At 41.2% G+C, this 24,753-nt stretch overlaps 1 protein-coding gene across 1 annotated transcript in view; it reads left to right on the top strand.

The window, feature by feature from the left end:
* Positions 1-5,975: 5,975 nt before the first annotated feature.
* LOC139370753 (pleckstrin homology domain-containing family G member 4B-like) overlaps positions 5,976-24,753 on the top strand; it is a 58,201-nt gene continuing 39,423 nt past the window's right edge. Inside the window, exon 1 of the mRNA XM_071110440.1 lies at positions 5,976-6,275. Within this exon, the coding sequence (XP_070966541.1) occupies positions 6,273-6,275 (3 nt within the window). The 5' untranslated portion in view covers positions 5,976-6,272. The remainder of the gene's footprint in view (positions 6,276-24,753) is intronic.

The raw sequence follows: 24,753 nt of genomic DNA, 5'->3' as shown, positions 1-24,753 counted from the left end.
CACTCTGAATTGCAATTGCAGGGTATGGAAGGGAGCAAGGGAGGGGGTTGTTTGTTTAAAGTAAATCACGGCAGGAAAGGGATGGAATGGGGGAGTGAAGGGTGTTTGTGTGTGTGTCTCAACCTGGTGCTTGTGTGTGCTCACCTAGCTGTGTGTGCACGTGTGTGTGCGCGCCCATCTGCGTGTCATCATCTGTATCTGGCTACCAGTATCGCGGCATGCGCTTGTCTTTCTCTGTGTCTACATACATTACATCTGATTCAGTGCTTGTGTTCATGTGTCTTCATGTGTGTTGATGTCTTGTATATTTTCATGTGTGTCTGTGTGTGAAATGACTGGCCCAGCTCTACCTCATCCCTCGCCGGCATGACCGTGGGGGGATTTGAGATTAATGTCAGCTGGTGTGGCCTCTTTGATCCTACACAGCCTGACCAGACAAGCATCTTTCATATTGGGCGACAGCACCAGGAGGGATCGCCTCTTAGCCGATGAGTGAAACCAAAACAAGACAGACAACTTTTCTACATGTGCACATTGACCAGTGGCATATTGAGGCACATTCAATGGGTTAGGAAGTGCAGTGTTGAGGAATGTTTCTGTACAGAAGTAGAATGAATGGAATGGAAAATGGTTCACTGCCAGAGGTTCTGAATCTTTATGGTGAATATGTACTGTGTCTTGAGCATTCCATGATGGATTTTCAATATGCCCCCTGGTCCTTTTACTCATGCAGAAAGCTGACAGAAAGAGAGAGAGGAGGAAAACAGAGAGAGAGAGAGAGAGAGAGTGTGTGAACTTCAGATGTTTTAGAACCAGAGAGAAAACCTTTTACCTTTTAAAAAAGGGGAAGGGAAGAAAAAGAAGAGTGGGAGTCGGAGTACAGTACCTGCTGGTTCTCTCTCTGTTGTCCTAATCCCTTCTGCCAAAACATCTGTCCTTTTAAAGGCCCTCTCTCCCCGAGTGACACACATCTGTACACACATCTGTGGAAATGCTCTTGCACTTCTCGGAACCAAAGATAGATAGATAGATAGATAGATAGATAGATAGATAGATAGATTAGATTAGAGAGAGAGAGAGAGAGATAGAGAGAGACTGCATATTTCTAAATTCCACATATAAAGTAGTTTTACCTATACTGATAAAAATGTAAATGCAACATGCAACAATTTCTAAGATTTTACTGAGTTACAGTTCATATAAGGAAATCAGTCAATTGAAATACATTCATTAGGCCCTAATCTATGGATTTCACATGACTGGGAATACAAATATGCATCTGTTGGTATACCTTTAAAAAAACATAGGGGCGTGGATCAGAAAACCAGTAAGTATCTAGTATGACCACCATTTGCCTCATGCAGTGCAACATCTCTTTCGAACAGAGTTGATCAGACTGTTGATTGTGGCCTGTGGAATGTTGTCCCACTCCTCTTCAATGGCTGTGTGAAGTTGCTGGATATTGGCGGGAACTACAACATGCTGTCATGCACGTTGATCCAGAGCATTCCAAACATGCTCAATCAATGACATGTCTGGTGAGTATGCAGGCCATGGAAGAACTGGGTCATTTTCAGCTTGCAGGAATTGATGAATGGGGACTCTGTTCACAACATTGACATCAGCAAACTACTCGCCATCACAACTTCAAACACGTGGTGTGTGGTTGTGAGGCCGGTTGGATGTACTGACAAATTCTCTAAAACTATGTTGGAAGCTGCTTATGGTAGAGGAATTAATATTGAATTATCTGGAAACAGCTTTGGTGGACATTACTGCAGTTAGCATGCCAATTGCACGCTAACTCAAAACATTTTAGAGGGGCTTTTTATTGTCCCCAGCACATAATCATTATGCTGTTTAATTAGCTTCTTGATATGCCACATCTTTCAGGTGGATGGATTATCTTGGCAAAGGAGAAATGCTCAATATCAGGGATGTAAACAAATGTGTGCACAACATTTTTGAGAAATAAGCTTTTTGTGCGTATGGAACACTTCTGGGATCTTTTATTTCAGCTCATGAAACATGGGACCAACACTTTACATGTTGTGTTTATATTTTTGTTCAGTATACACTACCGTTCAAAAGTCTGGGGTCACTTAGAAAAGCATTTATTTTGTCCATTAAATAACATTAATTGATCAAAAATACAGTGTAGACATTGTTAATGTTGTAAAAGACTATTGTAGCTGTAAACGGCAGATGTTTTTATGGAATATCTATATAGGGGTACAGAGGCCCATTATCAGAAACCATCACTCCTGTGTTCCAATGGCACGTTGTGTTAGCTAATCCAAGTTATTCATTTTAAAAGGATAATTGATCATTAGAAAACCCTTTTGCAATTATGTTAGCACAGCTGAAAACTGTTGTCCTGATTGAAGAAGCAATAAAACTGTCCTTCTTTAGACTAGTTGAGTATATGGAGCATTGGCGGGTTCAATTACAGGCTCAAAATGGCCAGAAACAAAGACCTTTCTTCTGAAACTCATCAGTCTATTCTTGTTATGAGAAATGAAGGCTATTCCATGTGAGAAATTGCCAAGAAACTGAAAATCTCGTACAACATCGTGCACTACTCCCTTCACAGAACAGCACAAAACGGCACTAACCAGAATATAAAGAGGAGTGGGAGGCCCCTGTTCACAACTGAGCAAGAGGACAAGTACATTAGAGTGTCTAGTTTGAGAAACAGACAAGTCCTCAACTGGCAGCTTCATTAAATAGTACCCGCAAAACACCAATGAAGGTGCGACTCTGGGATGCTGTTGCAAAGAGTTTCAAAGAAAAAGCCCTATCTCAGACTGGCCAATAATAATAAATATTAAGATGGGTAAAAGAACACAGACACCGGACAGAGGAACTCTGCCTGGAAGGCCAGCATCCCGGAGTCGCCTCTTCACTGTTGATGTTGAGACTGGTGTTTTGTGGGTACTATTTAATGAAGCTGTCAGTTTAATGAAGCTGTCAGTTGAGGACGTGAGGCGTCTGAGGCGTCTTGCTCAGTTGCTCAGTTGTGCACCAGTTTGGGCTGTTCTGTGAAGAGAGTAGTACACAGCGTTGTATGAGATCTTCAGTTTCTTGGCAATTTCTTGCATGGAATAGTCTTCATTTCTCAGAACAAGAACAGACTGGTGAGTTTCAGAAGAAAGGTCTTTGTTTCTGGACATTTTGAGCCTGTAATCGAACCCACAAATGCCAACGCTACAGATACTCAACTAGTCTAAAGAAGATCAGTTTTATTGCTTCTTAATCAGCACAACAGATTTCAGCTGTGCTAACATAATTGCAAAAGTGATGATCAATTAGCATTTTAGCTAACACAACTTGCCATTGGAACACAGGAGTGATGGTTGCTGATAATGGGCCTCTGTACCCCTATTTAGATATTCCATAAAAAATATGCCGTTTCCAGCTACAATAGTCATTACAACAATAACAATGTTTTTCTTTCAAAAACAAGGAAATTTCTAAGTGACCCCAAACTTTTGAACAGTAGTGTACATTCTTTTGATATGTTTTTAATAAACATCTATGCCTTTTTCTCTCTCGCTCTTCATGACAATGTTTGCGGCATATAGTTGGGTCTTAATGCCATATTGAACCACATCGAGAAAGTGAACAGCTGAAATGCTCTCCATTCCACCAACTTAATCTGCATTCTTCCTGTGCGTTTGACACTTTTCTCAGTTTTGTCTCTCGTTCTAAATGAAAATGTTTAAGGAATGCTGTTTACCGGCTCTCAAAACCACCGACTTGAGGGAGAGAGAGCAGCCATATTCAATTTCACCTTATTCTAAGTCCTTCACTTTAATTCCTTGTAGCTTTTGGCTGCTAGAAATAAACACAATTATCTTTCTCTCAATGTCTCCCGCTACGAAATTGTTCAAACAACACTGCCACGCACACACTAGCTCTTGGGTTTCATTCATCATAACCCTGCATTCCATCTGTCTGCTGTGGAAGCAGCTAGCTACAGATAGCCTAGCGCTCTGCTAATGTCCTGCTGGTGCAACGGGTCCTGTTCATTAGGAACCAAGTGGAATAAAATGGACTGAAACAAGGAGGGACTAGATGGACCTGGTCTAATAAGTTCAAAAATCAACATTCATTATCAATGTCTGTTGCAAAAACATGATCCTGCATGAAGTGTTGAAATGCTGGAAACCATTCCAAAAAGTCACCATACAGTATTCCCTATACAGTGCATTGTTAAAATATTCAGACCCCTTGACCTTTTCCACATTTTGTTACGTTGCAGCCTTATTCTAAAATGTATTAAATGAAACATCAATCTACACACATTACCCCATAGTGACGAAGCGAAAACAGGTTTTAAGTATTTGTATACCTTATTTACATAAGTATTTAGACCCTTTGCTATGAGACTCAAAATCCTGTTTCCATTGATTACCCTTGAGCTGTTTCTACAACTTGATTGGATTCCACCTGTGGTAAATTCAATTGATTGGACATGATATGGAAAGGCACACGGTTGACAGTGCATGTCAGAGCAAAAACCAAGCCATACGGTTGAAGGAATTGTCTGTACAGCTCCGAGACAGGATTGTGTCGAGGCACAGATCTGGGGAAAGGTACCAAAAAATGTCTGCAGCATTAAAGGTCCCCAAGAACACAGTAGCCTCCATCATTCTTAAATGGAAGAAATTTGGAACCACCAAGAATCTCCCTAGAGTTGGCCACCCGGCCAAACTGAGCAATTGGGGCACCATCCCTACTGTGAAGCATGGTGGTGGCAGCATCATGCTGTGAAGCATGGTGGTGGCAGCATCATGCTGTGGGGATTTTTTTCAGTGCCAGGGACTTGGAGACTAGTCAGGATTGAGGGAAAGATGGACGGAACAAAGTACAGAGAGATCTTTGGTTAAAACCTGTTCCAGAGCGTTCAGGACCTCAGACAACGCAGGAGTGGCTTTGGGACAAGTCTCTGAATGTCCTTGAGTGGCCCAGCCAGAGCCCAGACTTGAACCCGATCAAACATCTCTGGAGAGACCTGAAAATAGTTGCGCAGCAATGCTCCCCATCCAACTTGACAGAGCTTGAGTGGATCTGCAGAGAAGAATGGGAGAACCTCCCCAAATACTGGTGTGCTAAGCTTGTAGCGTCATACCCAAGAAGCCTCGAGGATGTAATCGTTGCCTAAGATGCTTCAACAAAGTACTGAAAATGGTCTGAATACTTATGTAAATGTGATATTTAATTTTTAATTTACAAACATTTCTAAAAACCTGTTTTGCTTTGTCATTAACATGTATTGTGTGTAGATTGATGAGGGGGGAAAAAACTATGTAATACATTTTAGAATAAGCCTGTAACGTAACAAAATGTGGAAAAAGTCAAAGGGTCTGAATACTTTCCCGAATGGAATTTATAATGCAGAACCCTATGGGCCCTGGTCAAAAGTAGTGCACTATGTAGGGAACAGGGTGCCATTTGGGGTGCATATATAGCCTGCAGCAGCCACTGGATGTCTTTGGTGAAGAGAGTAAAGAGAAGAGACTCTAAAGGGGACTAAGCTATAAAGCTATACCCTACCCAAGCCCTAATGATTCAAATAGAGAGAAGGGGTCTACTAGAAGGAGGGGTTGGATTTTTTTGTTCTCGCTGATGCTGGCTGTGTGGGGATAGAGTGTGTCTTGTTATTGTGTTGTGTCTGTGTGTGCCGACATTTGAATACTGATTTCATTTTAGATCTTAATACAGTATTCAAATGAATGTGTGTGGTGTCCCAGACACTCATTTAAATAATGTATTGAGATACAAATTTAAATAAAGTTTTCAAGTGTGTATGTGTGAGCTTGTGTGAATCCCACACTGGTCTGAAGCTGCTGCTGCCTCTGAAAAAAACCTGAAAAGCCTAGAGGGGATTTTCCTTCTGAAAGGCAAAGCTTTTCTCCTCCCCCTTCTCCAGCAGTCTTTCCCTCTCTCACGCTCCCACTTGCTCCAAAAAGACAGTGCTGCCAGAGAAGCTCAAGACTGGAGCCAGCGAAGCAACAGGAAGCAAGACACTTCATCGCTTGGAGCTCAACTCACTCAAACTTGTGGAAAGTCACTAAGGGATGGGAACTTTCCTACTTACTCGCAGACCACTAACTGTCATGTGGACCTACCTTCATCAATGGCATTATCTTGGCGATTAAGAAACATGAGAAGAAGACCGCTCTCACTAGAGTCAATTATCTGGACGGAATTATCAGGAGAAAATGTGAAGAAACATTCTGCAGGATAGAAGAGATACTGTCGGAAAGATGGTAACTAATGATACTTTTTCTATTGAGCTGTCATGTGCTTTTGTCTCCGTTGTCTCATGTTACCTCTTCCAGGTCTGTGAGTTGCGGTGCTCCACTGACCTACTGAGTGAATAACTTACGGGTTTGTCTTTCTCAGTGGCTTCTCCCGTAATGCATAAATTGAGAGTATCTTGTATGGATTTTGTATTCAAAGCACACTGTCTGCAAACTTTGAGACACAGAGTACATTGCAGATTTGATAGATGAATAGCAAAGCAAGTTACCTATTGACTTAAAAAAAGAAGAATTTAAATCATTGTAGCTAGCAGTTCTACTGTAGAAAGTACTGCATTTTGATATAGCCTTGATAATGTTAATTAAACACATATTTATTTCAGATTAAAGTTAACAGTCACTACAAGTATTGACCATTTTGCTCTCCTAAAAAAGTGACACATATTCAATATATTCAATATGTTGTCCCTAAAGCACAGTTTATGTTGTTAGGGACACAGCGAACTGAACACAGCATCTCAAGCCCCTTAAGTGTCCCTCCACTCGAGAGAAAAGAAGCTGCAGCAAAGAGTCTTTGTTTTTTTTTGCAATGGCAATATGTCACTTTTTTGGGCAACCCGAATTCAAAAAGAAATGTATGTCATTCTCATTGAAAGTATGTCTAAGAGGCGGTAGATCTGTTCTATGTGCGCTATTTCTATGCTCCCCGTTCTTAAGTTGAGTTTTTGGAGTCTTTTACTTTCGGTTTTGGACACCAGCTTCAAACATCTAAAAATACAATATTTTTGGGGGTATGATAAAGATATTTTCACAGCGGTTTAGATTTTACAATGATTCTCTACACTACACTTGCTTATTTTGCCACATAAACTGAAATTAAGCAAACTTTTATGGAGCAATTTCTGCATAGTACATCTATAATCATCGATTATGTGTCAATAATCATCAACAAGTTAATAGCAGGCTGCATTTCACACACCAAGTAGGATAGTGGGAAGACAGGCAGCACTTAATAAAATACATGGCCCTAGCTAGCAAAAAGACACTGCTAGACAACAGAAAAAGACACAAATCATACTCATCACTCCTGGAGATATCAGTTGTCCTCTAGCTATGGAATGAAACACTCTTCCCTGTGTCTGATCACACTGCTCACACTGCTCTGATCTGGGGAAGGGTACAAAAAAATGTCTCCAAGAACACAGTAACCTCCATAATTCTTAAGTGGAAAAAATCTGGAACCACCAAGACCCTTCCTAGAGCTGGCCCCCGTCCAAATTGAGCAATCGGAGGAGAAGGGCCTTGGTCAGGGAGGTGAACAAAAACCCGATGATCACTCTGACAGAGCTGAAGCGTTCCTCTGTGAAGATGGGAAAACCTTCCAGAAGGACAACAATATCTTCGGTACTCCACCAATCAGGCGTTTATGGTAGAGTGGCCAGACGGAAGCCAAGTCTCAGTAAAAGGCAGACGACAGCCCGCTTGGAGTTTGCCAAATGGCACCTAAAGACTCTTAGACCGTTAGAAACAAGAATCTATGGTCTGATGAATCCAAGACTGAACTCGTCGGCCTGAATGCCAAGCGTCACATCTGGAGGAAACCTGGCACCATCCCTACGGTGGAGCATGGTGGTGGCAGCATCATGCTGTGGAGATGTTTTTCAGCGGTGGGGACTGGAAGTAGTCAGGATCAAGGGAAAGATGAATGGAGCAATGTACAGAGATCCTTGATGAAAACCTGCTTCACCTTCCAACAGGACAATGACCATAAGCACACAGCCAAGACAACGCAGGAGTGGCTTAGGGGCAAATCTCTGAATGTCCTTGAGTGGCCCAGCCAGAGCCCGAACTTGAACCCGATCAAAAATCTCTGGAGAGACCTGAAAAGAGTTGTGCAGCAAAGCTCCCCATCCAACTTGACAGCGCTTGAGAGGATCTGCAGAGAAGAATGGGAGAAACTCCCCAAATACTGTTGTGTCAAGCTTGTAGCGTCATACCCAAGAAGACTCAAGGCTGTAATTGCTGACAAAGATGCTTCAACAAAGTACTGAGTAAAGGGTATGAATACTTATGTAAATGTATTATTTAAGTTTTTATTCTTAAGACATTTGCAAAAAAATTCTAAAACCCTATTTTTTCTTCGTCATTATGGGGTAATGTGCGTAGATTGAAAAAACTATTTAATGTTATGTAACAAAATGTGGAAAAAGTCAAGGGGTCTGAATACTTCCCGAATGCACTGTATAAACGGGTTACCTACGTAATTAGAATAGTACAAATCAATGTTTTGTCATACCCTTGGTATACGGTCTGATATACCACGGATTTCAGACAATCAGCATTCAGGGCTCGAACCACCCAGTTTATATTTAAAGGGTTCTAACTTAAAATTCTTTATTAGTTTACAATTGTGAAATGTATGCTCCCTGCATATAAAAACCACAAAGACTGGATCGTAATTTCTATGACTCACATGGTGGATGAACACATTGCCTGGAGCCTACTGTACATGGTATATTTTTGTATGGAAAATGGCTGTGAGGACTTTTTCTACAATATTCAAAACATATTGACACAATTGCAATCTTTAATTTGATGAAACACTGAATTTGGTCTTACTGCCATTAGCCGATAGAAATGAATTGAATAACAGATTCATACATGGAAAAACATATTTCCATAGAGTGGTCAAACCGTTCAGACACCACAGACGTTTTCATGAGAAGACCGACTTTCGGGATGTCTCATGGTCTGACAAACACAGGTGTAGCTAGACCACTTTCCACCACAGAGGCGGATGTGGCGGATTGAAACGTAGCCCACGCATGGGATTTTTTTATTATGCCAATTCGATTTTCCCTTGGGCACGGACATCGGCTCTAGGGGGATAATAGGCTATATTTGGGTATTATGACATGTATTAAATAGCTGTTTAATATAATTAAACAATGTCAGTCATTACTTTATTCTTTAGACTTGAATTGTATTAATTGCATACATTGTTGTTTCTAAAGTATGTCATTTTGAGAATATTGTTTTTTACATCTCAAAATAAGACGCCACACTTTTAAGACAATTGGGTTCCAAAAGAGACATCAACCTGGCTATAGACAAAAGATAATCTCTATTTTTGTAGCTTTCTTTATGCAGACTATCAACAGTAGCCAGCATATTGCTAGTATGGTCACTAATGAAGGTTAACTTTTGTAAATCACTTTCTCTTTAATAAATAATCTCAATGAGAAGATTGGTGGGCATTTATTTTTGCTCAGGGCAGCTTTTGTGTGCTGTGTGAACGTAGCTATCAACTTCTGTACTGCTCAAGAAGTTGTGGTGTTTGAATGAACTGCCAATCGTATTGCTCAAACGTTTCTGCATGTAGTCTTCAATGGTTTTCAAAGGCAGACTGCGACAGAGCAGGTAAATGTTTTAATGGTATGCAAAAATATGCGAAGAAGTTACTGGCACGGTCGGTGCTGCTGCTTTGAAACTGGGGCAAATGCTGTCTCGCCACACGTTTTCCGACGGCTCTGCGTAGTATGCCATTTTCGGGGACCACTTTTGGCTTGTGAACACTACTTTCAGAACTACTGGCTAAAAAAGTATACAAAAGTACTGGAGAATCTCTTAAAAACTCTAAATTCTGTTACCAAATCTGTAACAGAATTTCTAAAAATCTGTAACGGAATTACTGCAATTAGTAATTCATAGTCACAAACCACAGTTGGGTCACCTGCTTACAGTCCTCCCTTCCACTGGCATACTGGTATTAGGAAGATCAAACATGGTATGACAGCAAGATAATGAAACCAAAATTCAAGGAAGAAGAACATCTATCTCATCGTTGCAGTTACATCATAGGGGTCATTCATATTGGCACAGAAGACGTTAAACAGTTTTTTTTACTTCATTTTTGAAACTGGCTAGAGAGGACGTTGTTTTTATGGGCAGAGGCAACTCATTTCACTCTGAGGCTCCAGTATACAAGAAAGTACCTTTCCCAGCATTACTCCTGAACCTGTATAAGCACACATTAGCAACACCTGATCTGGTGCTGTGATTGTGTGCATCCCTAACACAGGTAAATATAAGATAGATATCTTGACGCAGAATCTAGATACTAGATAGATATAGATACTCCTGTAAACCAAACCCAGTCTAATCTGAGACACCCTAGCCTCAACAGGCAGCCAGTTGAGTTCCTGAAAGCAGCTCCTGCCTATGTGAGTATGTGGACTCACCTTCAATACTACCCTGATCAGCTTATTCTTGGCTATATGGAGCATTCTAGACAAAAATTAGTCCTGGCATTAACCTTCCCTAGCACTTTAGTGGCCATGCTCACACCTCCCAAGCTTCCATTATGGATGCATCCCAGGTAAAAAACAGAGGTTTTAGTAGTCAGCACCTCACCCCCTAACTCCACTGTGATATCAGAGGACCTACTCAATTTAAGTCTGAATCCAAAAATAATTGCCTCAGTTTTACCTCAGTGCAGAGATAGCTTATTATCTCCAAGCCATTTACTAATGTTAGTAAGCTCTGTGCTCAGTATGCTCTCCAACATAGTTTTACTTTTGTGAGACACCAGAAGTGTGGAGTCATCCGCATAAAGGAAAAGATGACAAGAACAGCATCTTTCATATCGTTAATATACAGTAAAAACAGTAGAGGCCCAAGCACGCTCCCAAGCGGGACACCACAAATCATTGGTTTTGCCTGAGACAGTGAACCATTAACCTCTCCTACTTGCGCACTACCTAATAAATATAACTTTACCCAGCCTAGAGGGATATTGCTTAACCCCAGCGCCTTCAGTTTGGAGATTAGGGGACAGTGCTTAACTGTATCAAAGGCCTTTTGAAGGTCAAGTAGTACCATTCCACAGAGATCTCCTTCATCAATCTGTTTCCTGATGAAGTCAGTCAAGTGAAGTAGACATGAATCAGTGAAGTACGTTTTTCCAAAACCCGACTGAAAATCACACATTAGACTTTGTTTGTTGACATATTCATAAAAGCTTGTATAGATTCTAGAATCTCATGATTAAACCAAGGGCAAGATAGTCTAGACAACCCTCCCTTTCTCTCACCCTCCCTCCCTCTCTCTCTGCCTCTCTCTCCAGTTAATGTCACCTCTCCCGGCTCTTACTGACACTTACACATGAGCCACCTCTCTTTCCATTTACTGAAACCAGCATCCTTACCCACTGAGGAGCAACACCGGACATCCGTGGACGTTGAAAAGTAGTTGAAATTTGGTCAATCCACCCTTGCTTAAATTTCAACGTCCACAGACATCGTTTTTTGGTACGGTCCAGACTGGCTTAAATTTCAACGTCCACAGACATCGTTTTTTGGTACGGTCCAGACTGGCTTAAATTTCAACGTCCACAGACATCGTTTTTTGGTACGGTCAAGACTGGCTTAAATTTCAACGTCCACAGACATCGTTTTTTGGTACGGTCCAGACTGGCTTAAATTTCAACATCCACAGACTTTGATTTTTGGTACGGTCCAGACCATCCTTGATTTGGCACAAGCATAGACATCCATGATTGGTTTAAAATTTAGTCCAGTCTATGTTTTACAACTTTGGACAGCACAGTTCCATGTACTGTACTGAACTATACTCTACTTTCCTCTACTCTACTGTGCTGTACTGTACTCTACTAATCTCTATTGTGCTGTACTTTATTGTCCAAACTTGTGAAACATGGACGTCTATGGTTGGTTCAGCTTTGTTAGGGTCCGGACCAACCAAATATGATATTTTGGGGGGGCGGTGTGTGTAGAATAATAAACACATATTCAAAAGATATTCATAGCTGACACTGGTCACATAAACATATTTTTTTAACTGATTTTTTAAATTAAAATGTCAGTTTAAATTGAACGGTTTGTTAAACTTACATACATTTTTAAGTAAAAAAATCAGTCTCAGCAAAATGCCATTACTGTGGAATTGCCCGTAACATACATTTAGGAACTCTTTCTTCTGCATGTGCATTAAGTTCTCTTTAGATGACAACACAATATTTGATTTACTGAACCAACCCTATTGGAGATACAGTATGTGATAACTACTTGATCCATGAAGGATGTTCCACAATATCATGGCTCACTACCACAACAGGACACTCATACAGTACATACTAGTAGACTGTTATTGTAAATAAGAATTTGTTCTTAACTGACTTGCCTAGTTAAATAAAGGTTAAATAAAATAAAATAAATGTTTTAAATACTGTACATTCCATTATGACTGTAGTCAATGTAAGTTTCCAAGATTCTCTACATAATGGCAAATGTGGCAATGATCCATATTTACAAATGCCACATTTCAGTACAGTAACACATGATAGGCTACATACAGTAGATCACATAATAGATGTACAGAAACAGACACACTGTGTGTGTGTGTGTGTGTGTGTGTGTGTGTGTGTGTGTGTGTTTCTGGATGCTGATTGGTCAGCAGACGTTTGAAGTGGTCATGGCATGTAAACAGCCCTGCCTGAGCCATCTAAGCCTACAACTCCCTCCCCAGCCATTTGACAACTCATCGCATCTCAACAATGAGGCTGTTTGTGTTCACTTTGGCAGCCAAGAGTTCAGACTACTTCACTTCAGACCACAGGATGTATTCTATGTGTTGGCAGGGCTATGTGAAAAAATTACTAGCTGTGAAATCCTTCCCCCGTCCTGGTTTCCTCAAATCCTCTCAAAGCACACTTAAGGAGATCTGAGGGAGGAAGGGAGCTTGGATCCTCTCTCCCAATGAGCTTTCAGAGGAGTTGAGGAAACAAGTACGGAGGAAGCAAGGATTTGACGGCTAGTTTTCCGATTCAGTCGAATAATCCCATCTCAGCAGCTACAGATAAAAGTGTACAGGATGGGCATTTAGTGTGTTATTGTAAAATTGGACTTTTCTTTCTGTTTAGCCCGTTCAGATAACTGACATAGGGTAGGGCAGAGTACTGGTGTTAATGTAGTGGATGGCTAAGTAAGTGAGCATCACTTCTGCCTTCCTGAAAACTGAAGAACCGTTGCCCCAGACCCAGAAATACCCTGGCCGGGGTTGAAATCTCGATAGACCATGTTATATTCCAGATGTATATACTGTATTCTACTGTATTTTGGTCAATGCCACTGCGACATTGCTCGTCCTAATATTTACAGCATATATACATTTCTTCATTCCATTCTTTTACTTTTAGATTTGTGTGTATGGATTAGATACTAATGCACTGTTGGAGTTAGGAACACAAGCATTTAGCTACACCCGTAATAACATCTGCTAAATATGTGTATGTGACCAATACCATTTGATGTGATTTGATTAATACTCCACCACTGGTACAGTGTATTAAGGGAAAGGGGGTTACCTAGTCAGTTGTAAAACTGAATGCATTCAACTGAAATGTGTCTTCTGCATTTAACCCATCCCCTCTGAATCGGGTTTACTGTCTCTAGTTCAATGTGGGTCAGGCCAGAGGAAGTCTAGACCGTTGTGATCTAGATTTACTGGCATCTATTCAGAGAAAGTATTAGTATGTGGCAATAACTTTTCTAAGAGTGAGTTTCTCGTGTGAAGTCCTTCCAGGGACCAAGTGAGAGTGTAACGAAGTGATTTCCTGCCTAGACTGAGCATCAAAGGTGTTATAGCAGTCTGTCTTTTCAGGAAGAGAATGATTGTAGGTCATTGTTGTCTTCTAAGCATACTGTGGTTTTTGCAATGGTGGGTCTTCTCCTTACTTTAGGTTAAAGTGATAGCTCATCCAAATTAGAATTTGACCTCAATTTATGAAAATGTAAGAAGTTATAAACAGAAAAAAAAAACATTCAGGAGGAGACTCCATGCAACTTAGTAGTATACTTTATAGGGTCAGGACGATACCAGTATTGCGATAGTCGTTAGTATTGTGGTAAGGAAACAAAACACGAAGCTGATTTAACTTCTTTAAGAAAACAGCCCTAATGGAAACAAACATCATTATGTTGTCATCCAGAGTCACATTTATTTATTTTTCCAAGCTACAGCAGACAATATTTTACATCTAGGTTTTTAAAGGACTCTGGTCTGCTTCGTGTTTACATTTTTTGCCATAGAAAAAACATTGTGATATAACTATTGTCCCGTGCCTAATACTTTCAGAGATGATCAAATCAAATATATTTTTATTTGTCACATGCGCCGAATATAACCGGTGTAGACCTTACCGTGAAATGCTTACGTACAAGCTCTTAACCAACAATGCAGATCAAGAAATAGAGTTAAGAAAATATTTACTAAATAAGCAAACGTAATTTTTTAAATAAAAAGTAACACTATAAAATAACAAGACACTGGGGTGATAGATGTGCAGATGATGGTGTGCAGTAGAGATACTGGGGTGCAAAAGTGCAAGAAGATCAATAACAATATGGGGATGAGGTAGTTGGGTGTGCTATTACAGATTGGCTGTGTAGAGGTACAGTGATCGGTAAGCTGCTCTGACAGCTGATGCTTAAAGTTAGAGGGAGATATACATATACATGTAAGACTAGCTTCAGTGATTTTTGCAATTAGTTCCAGTCATTGGCAGCAGAGAACTGGAAGGAAAGGCGGCCAAAGGAAGTGTTGGCTTTGGGGATGACCAGTGAAATATACCTGCTGGGGTGCGTGCTACGGGTGGGTGTTGCTATGGTGACCAATGAGCTGAGATAAGGTAGGGCTTTACCTAGCAAAGATATACACAGGGTACCGATACAGAGTCAATGTGCGGGGGTACAGGTTAGTCGAGGTAATTTGTACATGTAGGTAGGAGTAAAGTGACTATGCATAGTTAATAAACAGGGAGTAGAGGCAGTTTAAAAAAAGGGGGGGGTCAATGCAAATATTCCAGGTAGTCATTTGATTAGCTGTTCAGCAGTCTTATATCTTGGGGATCTGAGGACCCATGCCAAATATTTTCAGTCTCCTGAGGGGGAAAAGGTGTTTTCGTGCCCTGTTCACGACTCTCTTGGTGTGTTTGGACCATGAAAGTTTGTTGGTGATGTGGACACCAAGGAACTCTGAACACGCTCCACTACATCAGTCATAAGTTAGCATGGTGTTATGGATCCCTATGTTTCTTGTGCTCCATGTCTTGCAATACTCCAGCTGTTGGAGCAACTCCATAGCTCACCCACTGTTAGGAACTGTTGCTCTAGGAACTTTTTGGCCTCAGAGAGAACTTGGCATGAGCAGAGAGTGAGAAAAAACACAGCAACTGTCAGTGCCATTCAAATAAAATGAAATAACATGTATTTATAAAGCCCTTTTTACATCAGCAGATGTCACAAAGTACTTAGACATTCGCTCACACAAACACACACACACACTACACCCCAGTGTCTTCACAACAACATTTACACACGGTAAATCATTCACTGTGATATCTGGAGTGCCTAGGGTAAATGGGACCACCCCTATTGGAGCTGCGTCCACTGCATTGGCCTACTGAACCTGGTGAACGGTACTCAGGGAGCCAATACTCCCCAAAAACAAACAAGTCATTTTACTGATGTTTTTCCCAAAAAGCAAGCTCTGGGAATACTCGGAAGATGAGGAAATGTTATTGTTTTGTCATGCTAAGTGGGTCATCAGAGTTCAGCTGTAAGAAAAGTGCCAGAAAAAAATTGTTAAACATCTTAAAAGCTGCCAGCTGTTGCTCTCACACTAGGGACTTTTTCTTTGGGCCAAATTGCCCCATTTGAGGGTGAGGGTTGATTGTTTGCATGCCAAACCTGTGGTGAGCCCAGTGCAAATCCTGCCCCACTTCCTGGCAACCCTGCGTTCCATTTGACCCAGTTCCACAGGTGTGCATCTATGTCGGGCATTGGTGATGGTGTTGAGATGTAAGGAGCTCACTTGGAAAGTTTTTTTTATCCTTACTTTCTTCCATGCAAACATAAAACATACATGATTGAATAGATGAAAGCCAGGCTGAACGTTATATTACTTGCACCTACTGTACCATAGCATGACACTAAATTCAAGGACAGGAGAAAGGAAGCATGCCATTTCCACTATTCAGGATTCTGCATTTAAATCATAACCACTGCTGCTTTTGGCCAAAATATAACAGGGAATGCTCACCCAGAGGTGGCGCTCCTAGTGGCCGGTGACTTTAATGCAGGAAATCAAATCCGTTTTACATAATTTCTACCAGCATGTCACCTGTGCAACTGGAGGCAAAAAAACTCTACATACATTTATTCCACAAACAGAGACACATAATACAAAGCTCTCCCTCACACTCAATTTGGCAAATATAACCATAACTATACCCTCCTGATTCCTACTTTCAAGCAGAAACTCTAACAGGAAGTACCAGTGATGCACTCAATACAGAAGTGGTCCAATGAAGCAGATGCTAGCTACAGGACTGTTTTGCTAGCACAGACTGGAATAAGTTCCTGGATTCAGTGACCATACAGTGACCATACGTATATATCCCAACCAGAAGACATGGATTACAGGCAACATCCACACTGATGATTATAAAAAATTGTGCTACGCCCTCCGACGAACCATTAAACATGTAAAGCATCAATACAGGACCAAGATCGAATCCTACTACACCGGCTCTGACGCTCGTAGGATTGCAAACTATCATGGATTACAACGAGAAACCCAACCGCGAGCAGTCCAGTGACGTGAGCCTACCAGATGAGCTAAATACCTTCTATCTTCACTTCGAGGCTAGCAGCACTGAACCATGCATAAGAGCTCCAGCTGTTCCGAACGACTGTGTGATCACAGATGGCTCACATCAACACCATCCTCCCAGACACCCTGGACCCACTCTAATTTGCTTACTGCCCCAACAGAGCCACAGATGATGCCATCTTTATTGCACTCCACACTGCCCTTTCCCATTTGGAAAAAAGGAACGCCTACGTGAGAATGCTTTTCATTGACTACAACTCACCGTACAAGACTATATTGCACTCCAAGCTCATCACTAAGCTAAGGAACCTGTGCTGAGGAATATTTATGTCTGTAATAAAGCCCTTCTGTAGGGAAAAACTAATGTGTGGGTCTGGCTCACAAGTCTGTGCCCCTTCCCAGTCATGTGAAATCCATAGATTAGGGCCTAATTATAATTTTTTTGTTTTTTATTTTTTTAATTTAACCTTTATTTTACTAGACAAGTCAGTTAAGAACAAATTAGTATTTACAATGGCCTACCCCGGCCAAACTAGGATGACGCTGGGCCAATTGTGCGCCACCCTATGGGACTCCCAATCACGGCTGGATGTGATACAGCCTAATTGACTGATTTACTTATTTGAACTGTAACTCAGTAAAATTGTTGAAATTGTGTTCAGTTGTTAACCAGTAGCTACCCGGACTATCGGCATTGAACTCTTTGTTACTGCTGGTACTGTTTATTATCTATCCTGTTGCGAAGTCACTTTGTCCATACCTATATGTAAATATCTACCTCAATATCTACCTCAATTACCTCGTACCCCATGTACAGTTGAAGTTGGAAGTTTACATACACCTTAGCCAAATACATTTAAACTCAGTTTTTCACAATTCCTGACATTTAATCCTAGTAAACATTCCCTGTCTTAGGTCAGTTAGGATCACCACTTTATTTTAAGAATACAGTGCCTTGCGAAAGTATTCGGCCCCCTTGAACTTTGCGACCTTTTGCCACATTTCAGGCTTCAAACATAAAGATATAAAACTGTATTTTTTTGTGAAGAATCAACAACAAGTGGGACACAATCATGAAGTGGAACGACATTTATTGGCTATTTCAAACTTTTTTAACAAATCAAAAACTGAAAAATTGGGCGTGCAAAATTATTCAGCCCCCTTAAGTTAATACTTTGTAGCGCCACCTTTTGCTGCGATTACAGCTGTAAGTCGCTTGGGGTATGTCTCTATCAGTTTTGCACATCGAGAGACTGACATTTTTTCCCATTCCTCCTTGCAAAACAGCTCGAGCTCAGTGAGGTTGGATGGAGAGCATTTGTGAACAGCAGTTTTCAGTTCTTTCCACAGATTTCTACAACTTTGGAAGTATGCTTGGGGTCATTGTCCTTTTGGAAGACCCATTTGCAACCAAGCTTTAACTTCCTGGCTGATGTCTTGAGATGTTGCTTCAATATATCCACATCATTTTCGTACCTCATTATGCCATCTATTTTGTGAAGTACACCAGTCCCTCCTGCATGCAAAGCACTCCCACAAAATGATGCTGCCACCCCCGTGCTTCACGGTTGGGATGGTGTTCTTTGGCTTGCAAGCCTCCCCCTTTTCATCCACAGGTATACCTCCAATTGACTCAAATGATCTCAATTAGCTTATCAGAAGCTTCCAAAGCCATTACATAATTTTCTGGAATTTTCCAAGCTGTTTAAAAGCACAGTCAACTTAGTGTATGTACATTATCTGACCCACTGGAATTATGATACAGTGAGTTATAAGTGAAATAATATGTCTGTAAACAATTGTTGGAAAAAATGACTTGTGTCATGCACAAAGTAGATGTCCTAACCGACTTGCCAAAGCTATAGTTTGTTAACAAAAACATTTGTGGAGTGGTTGAAAAATGAGTTTAACTTCTTAGTGATCCCTTCGCGTGCCAATCCCGTTAACGGGATTGATTTGACAACACCCAGTGAAATAGTAGCACGCCAAATTCAAAAACAGAAATACTCATAATAATAATTAATAAATCATACAAGTGTTATACATGGGTTTAAAGATGAACTTCTTGTTAATCCAGCCACAGTGTCAGATTTCAAAAAGGCTTTACGGTGAAAGCAAACCATGCTATTATCTGAGGACAGCACCCCATCAAACATACACATGAAAATCATATTTCAACCCGCCAGGCACAACACAAAAGTTCGAAATAACATATAATTCATGCCTTACCTTTGAAGATCTTCTTCTGTTGGCACTACAATATGTCCATTAAACATCACAAATTGTCCTTTTGTTCGATAAATTCGAATATATCGTTTTATATCCAAAAAGTCAATTTATTTGACACGTATGATTCAGAAAATACACCGGTTCCAACTCGCCCAACATGACTAAACATTATCTAATTAGGTACCTGTAAACTTGATCCAAACATTTCAAACAACTTTCCTAATCCAACTTTAGGTATTTTTAAACTTAAGTAACCAATCAAATTTAAGATGGAATAAACTGATTTCAATTACCAGAGGAAGTAAGCATAGTAAGTAAGCAGAGAGCTAGTAAGTAAGTATTTCACTGTTAGTCACCACTGCTGTTTACGAAGCATGTCATAAATAAAATATGATTTGATTAGATTGTCATACAAAGCAATCATCATGGTTTATGGTGCCATTTAATTACTCTAAGCCCATGGTCCTCATAGCCATGGCACAATACTCACATATTTTCTGCATGACTAATGTTTACAGTACAGTAAAGGCCTATATAATTTTTTTCATCTGTAACTCAAGATTCAAATCATTTGTTTTTGAGTTGGAATCCCAGCACACCCACAGGGACCTTTTTAATGCTGGCCCTTCCGAGGACAAGGACAAACAAAACATCAGACACCCGTTAACGGATGTCCTCTATGTGGCCTCTTAATTTCCCTAACACAGCCTGAGAGTCTTACAGGCCTGTTAAAACTAGTATTATATAGGCCCTGCCAAATCCAATTGTAGGCACCACACAAGACTTCGCAAAACAAGATAGATAGATAGATGAATGGGTGGAAACATGCAGGGGGTCTTGTCTTGTTGGGGGACTTTTTTATTAGGTCCGTTCAGCATTAAAGGATTTCAAATGGCTTGGTTCAATTGTGTGCCCCTTTGCCAAAGCCCTGAGCCGAGGTTTACAAGAGGGTCTCAGACAAAGACATTACTGTCCCACCAACCAACAGGAGTAACGCTCTCCTGAAGAAAGGAGGAGGGGATGAGATGCTGAAAACAGGGAAAGGGGTTGTTGCACGTTGGAAGCTGGAAATACAGGCCTTCTTATACCTTAAGGCAGTTTTAAAAATATTAGTTTTTTTATAAATGTACTGCACATTTATTATACATGTCTTCACTAAAACAAGTATCTTGCCCTACAGTATATAGAGCCCATTTATGTTGTGCGGTGGTGGAAAGTAGCTCTACTTGCTGACACTTGATGTGTGAGGTATACGGTACAAGTTACACTATTAATCAATCAATCAATCAACTAATCAATCAAATGTATTTATAAAGCCATTTTTACATCAGCAGTTGTCACAATGTGCTTATACAGAAACACAGCCTAAAACAAAGCAACAAAAAATGTATCCTCACCTCCCCCTACACAAAAGTATGGGGTTATTGTGGGCAGTAGGGTTTGCATTCTGGTTTCCAATTTTAGGTGATTTGCTATTGTTACCGAGTTGCTCATACCATCACATTCCATTTAATCACAACTCATTTGATTTTAGAGTGCAGGTAGCATAGCAGTTAAGAGCGTTAGGCCAGTAACCGACAGGTCGCTGGTTTGAATCCCTGAGGCACCTAGGTAACAAAAAATAATCGGTCAATGTACCCTTCAGCAAGGCACTTAACCCTAATTGCTCATGTATGTCGCTCTGGATAAGAGTGTCTGCTAAATGACGAAAATGTAAAGCTGCTCAAAGCCTGGTCCAAAGCTGGTCTAATTCAATGGTTAGCGTGTAGTCTGAGGCCAAATAGGCTGCTATCAGAGCCCCATCAGAGAGATGGCTCCTTTATGAAAATACCTGACCCATCTGCCAACAAACACAACATGTTTTCCCTGGGAAGTGTATGTAAATGGCCCCGGCCTCTTTAGCATGTGGCGCTGGCAGTTTGTCAAAGTTGACAGGATACAAAATAACTCATAACACCACCTCATCCTCACTCCACTTGGCTTAGGGGCAGTCTGAACTAGGTCCAGCTGCGGAGCTACACTATATATACACAAAAGTATGTGGACACCCGTTCAAATTGGCGGATTCTGCTATTTCAGCCACACCCGTTGCTACCAGGTGTTATACAATTGAGCACACTGCCATTAAATCTCCATAGACAAACATTGGCAGTAGAATGATCTTACTGAAGAGTTCAGTGACTTTCAACGTGGCATGCCACCTTTCCAACAAGTCAGTACATCAAATGTCTGCCCTACCAGAGCCTCCCCAGGTCAACTGTAAGTGCTGTTGTTGTGAAGTGGAAACGTCTAGGAGCAACAACAGCATAATGTGCAGTGGTAGGCCACACAAGCTCACAGAACAGGACCGCAGAGTACTGAAGCGCATAGCACATAAAAATCATCTGTCCTCGGTTGTAACACTCACTACGGAGTTCCAAACTGCCTCTGGAAGCAACGTCAGCACAATAATTGTTCGTCGCGAGCTTCATGAAATGGGTTTCCATGGTCGAGCAGCCGCACACAAGCCTAAGATTACCATGCGCAATGCCAAACGTCAGCTGGAGTGGTGTGAAGCTCGCCGCCATTGGACTCTGAAGCAGTGGAAACGCGTTCTCTGGAGTGATGAATCACGCTTCACCATCTGGCAGTCCAACGGACCAATCTGGGTTTGGCGGATGCCAGGAGAACGCTACTTGCCCAGATGCATAGTGCCAACTAGGTTCCCGAGTGGCGCAGCGGTCTAAGGCACCGCATCTCAGTGCTAGAGGCATCACTACAGACCCTGGTTTGATTACAGGCTGTATCACAACTAGCTGTGATTGGGAGTCCCATAGGGTGGCGCACAATTGGCCCAGCGTTGTCCGGGTTAGAGTTTGGCCGGGGTAGACCATCACCGCAAATAAGAATTTGTTCTTAATTGACTCGCCTAGTTAAATAGGTAGGTAAAAATAAATAAATATGTAAAGTTTGGGGGAGGAATAATGGTCTGGGGCTATTTTCCATGGTTCGGGCCAGGCCCCTTAGTTCCAGTGAAGGGACGTCTTAACGCTACAGCATACAATGACATTCTAGACGATTTTGTGCTTCCAACTTTGTGGCAACAGTTTGGGGAGGCCGTTTCCTGTTTCAGCATGACAATGCCCCCATGCACAAAATGAGGGCCATACAAAAATGGTTTGTCGATTGGTGTAGAAGAACTTGAGTGACCTGCACAAAGCCCTGACCTCAACCCCATTGAACACCTTTGGGATGAATTGGAACGCCGACAGCGAGCCAGGCCTAATCGCCCTACATCAGTGTCCTAGCTCACTAATGCTCCTGTGGCTGAATGGAATCAAGTCCCCTCAGCAATGTTCCAACATCAAGTGGAAAGCCTTCCCAGAAGAGTGGAGGCTGTTATAGCAGGAAAGGGGCGACCAACTCCATATTAATGCCCATAATTTTGGAATGAGATGTTCAACATACTCTTGGTCATTTAGTGTATGTTTACTGTATCTCAAGTGGGTCCCACTCACCAGAATATATCACCAGCCAAGCCACCCATGAGGTGGAGTGAGTGAAGGTTGGAGCCGAAATGTCCAATGAGTTTAGCCTGTCTGGATTAAAATAGACCTTGTCAGTTTTTTTTGGTGTGTTTGCCATTTTAGCTAGGTGCCCTTGCACCCATGCGCACAGTGACGTATAGCACCACCCACCGGGGCGAAATGGCGTGAAAAGAGTGTGTTTTATGAGGTTGAAGTTCATAGTAGCATATCAAATTGGGTGTCAAATGAAAGCTAACTTTCAACCACTGACGTTCTAAAACATCTGGCACAAGTAAAGGCTTTGATTTATGGATAAACAGATGGAAAAAGGGTCTTAGAAAAAGTCTTAAAAGATAATAGAAATATACTGAACAAAAATATAAACGCAACATGTGAAGTGTTGATCCCATGTTTCACGAGAGTGCAATTGGCATGCTGACTGCAGGTATGTCCACCAGGGCTTTTGGCAGTGCGTCCAACTGGCTTCACGACCGCGGACCACGTGTATGGCGTGGTAGGAGCGAGTGGTTTGCTGATGTCAACGTTGTGTCAACGGAGCGTTCCATGGTGGCGGTGGGGTTATGGTATGGGTAGGCATAAACTACGGACAAGAAACACAATTGCATTTTATCGATGGCAATTTGAACACGCGACGAGATCCCGAGGCCCACAGTCGTACCATTCATCATGACCAACAGATGCATATCTGTATTCCCAGTCATGTGAAATCCATTGATTAGAACCTAATGATTTTTTCCCAATTGACGGATTTCTTTATTTGAACTGTGACTCAGTAAAATCTTTGAAATTGTTGCATGTTGCGTTTATATTTTTGTTCAGTGTAGTGTGAAAAAGAGAAAAACACAGAATGGTGTGTCCCCGCCCCTGTTTCGATAAAAAGCTGAGGGATGGGTCTGGATAAATGTTACCACTCTCACGTTCATAGACAACGCTATGGATGCAAGGACTGATCATCCATGATATCACAGTGATTGTTTTTAAATGTTTTGAGGCTATGTGCTGTTTGTTTACATATACTTTGTTTATAAACATTGGGTACAACAGGTTAGGGCAATTGAATGCAATGTTTTACAAATGTTCGCAAAGGATTTTTAAAACATTTCTAGACTGTCTATTCGTGAGGACCTATTCGTGAGGAGTTTTCGTTTTAAACTTCAACCACTCAGTTGTCCACCACAAAACAACCAAAAAGTTGCTTTTACACTATGATTTGACTCTCAAATGTTTATTTTGTAAAACATATGGTAAAACATATGGTGAAACTACTCCTCCAACAAATTAACATGAGAGATCAGTTTACGTAGTAGGCTTGACCTTGAATCACTAATCGCATTAAATAAATAAGGATCTTCAGCAAATGCCTTTGTCAAGGCACCATTATAACTAGGGCTTTAACATGGGGAAAACGTGGATAAATGTTGGGGTGAAGTGGGCTTAAATCTTGCTGTAAGTCACAGAGGGTGCATGGATGGACATGTCGAAATGCACATTAGCAAGTCTTTATTCATAGAAAAAATATATTGAATACTCCATGTGGTCTATATTAAACGGCACTTCATTGAATATAACAGGCTTTTAAAATGTAAAATTGGTGCACAATTTCTACATAAAATGTCAAAGGGATGCAGAGGGCACTCATTTCTTGGAACGACCCGTTGGACTTTTGATTTTGCGTGTAACATCCTTTTCAACCTTTTCCCAAATTGTTTCTGTGTGTTTTGTTTCCACTATTCTCCACAGCTGGTCGAAAGTAGCAGAAACCGGGGCATAATCACAGATGTGGCCTTGTTTTTAGTTCTTATTGCCATGACTATCTGAAACAGACATGTGTAGCCTAGCATATATGTTGTAAACACTGCCATCATGCATGACTTAAGCGCACAATGGTGTCCTTTTATACAGCCTTCTTTCGACAGGGACCTCTGATGGAGACCGTGCATTTCTTCTTTCTCTCGCTCATACTTGTCCGCTTGAATCTGATCAGAACCTCACCCTTCCCCAGCTTGAAGTATACCAACTCAAATGAGGTGTATCTT

This window comes from Oncorhynchus clarkii, chromosome 17 (assembly GCF_045791955.1).
Source record: "Oncorhynchus clarkii lewisi isolate Uvic-CL-2024 chromosome 17, UVic_Ocla_1.0, whole genome shotgun sequence".
In the NCBI taxonomy this organism is placed as follows: domain Eukaryota; kingdom Metazoa; phylum Chordata; class Actinopteri; order Salmoniformes; family Salmonidae; genus Oncorhynchus; species Oncorhynchus clarkii.
Note: the sequence above shows the minus strand (reverse complement) of the source record. Positions and strands in the feature narration are given on the sequence as shown.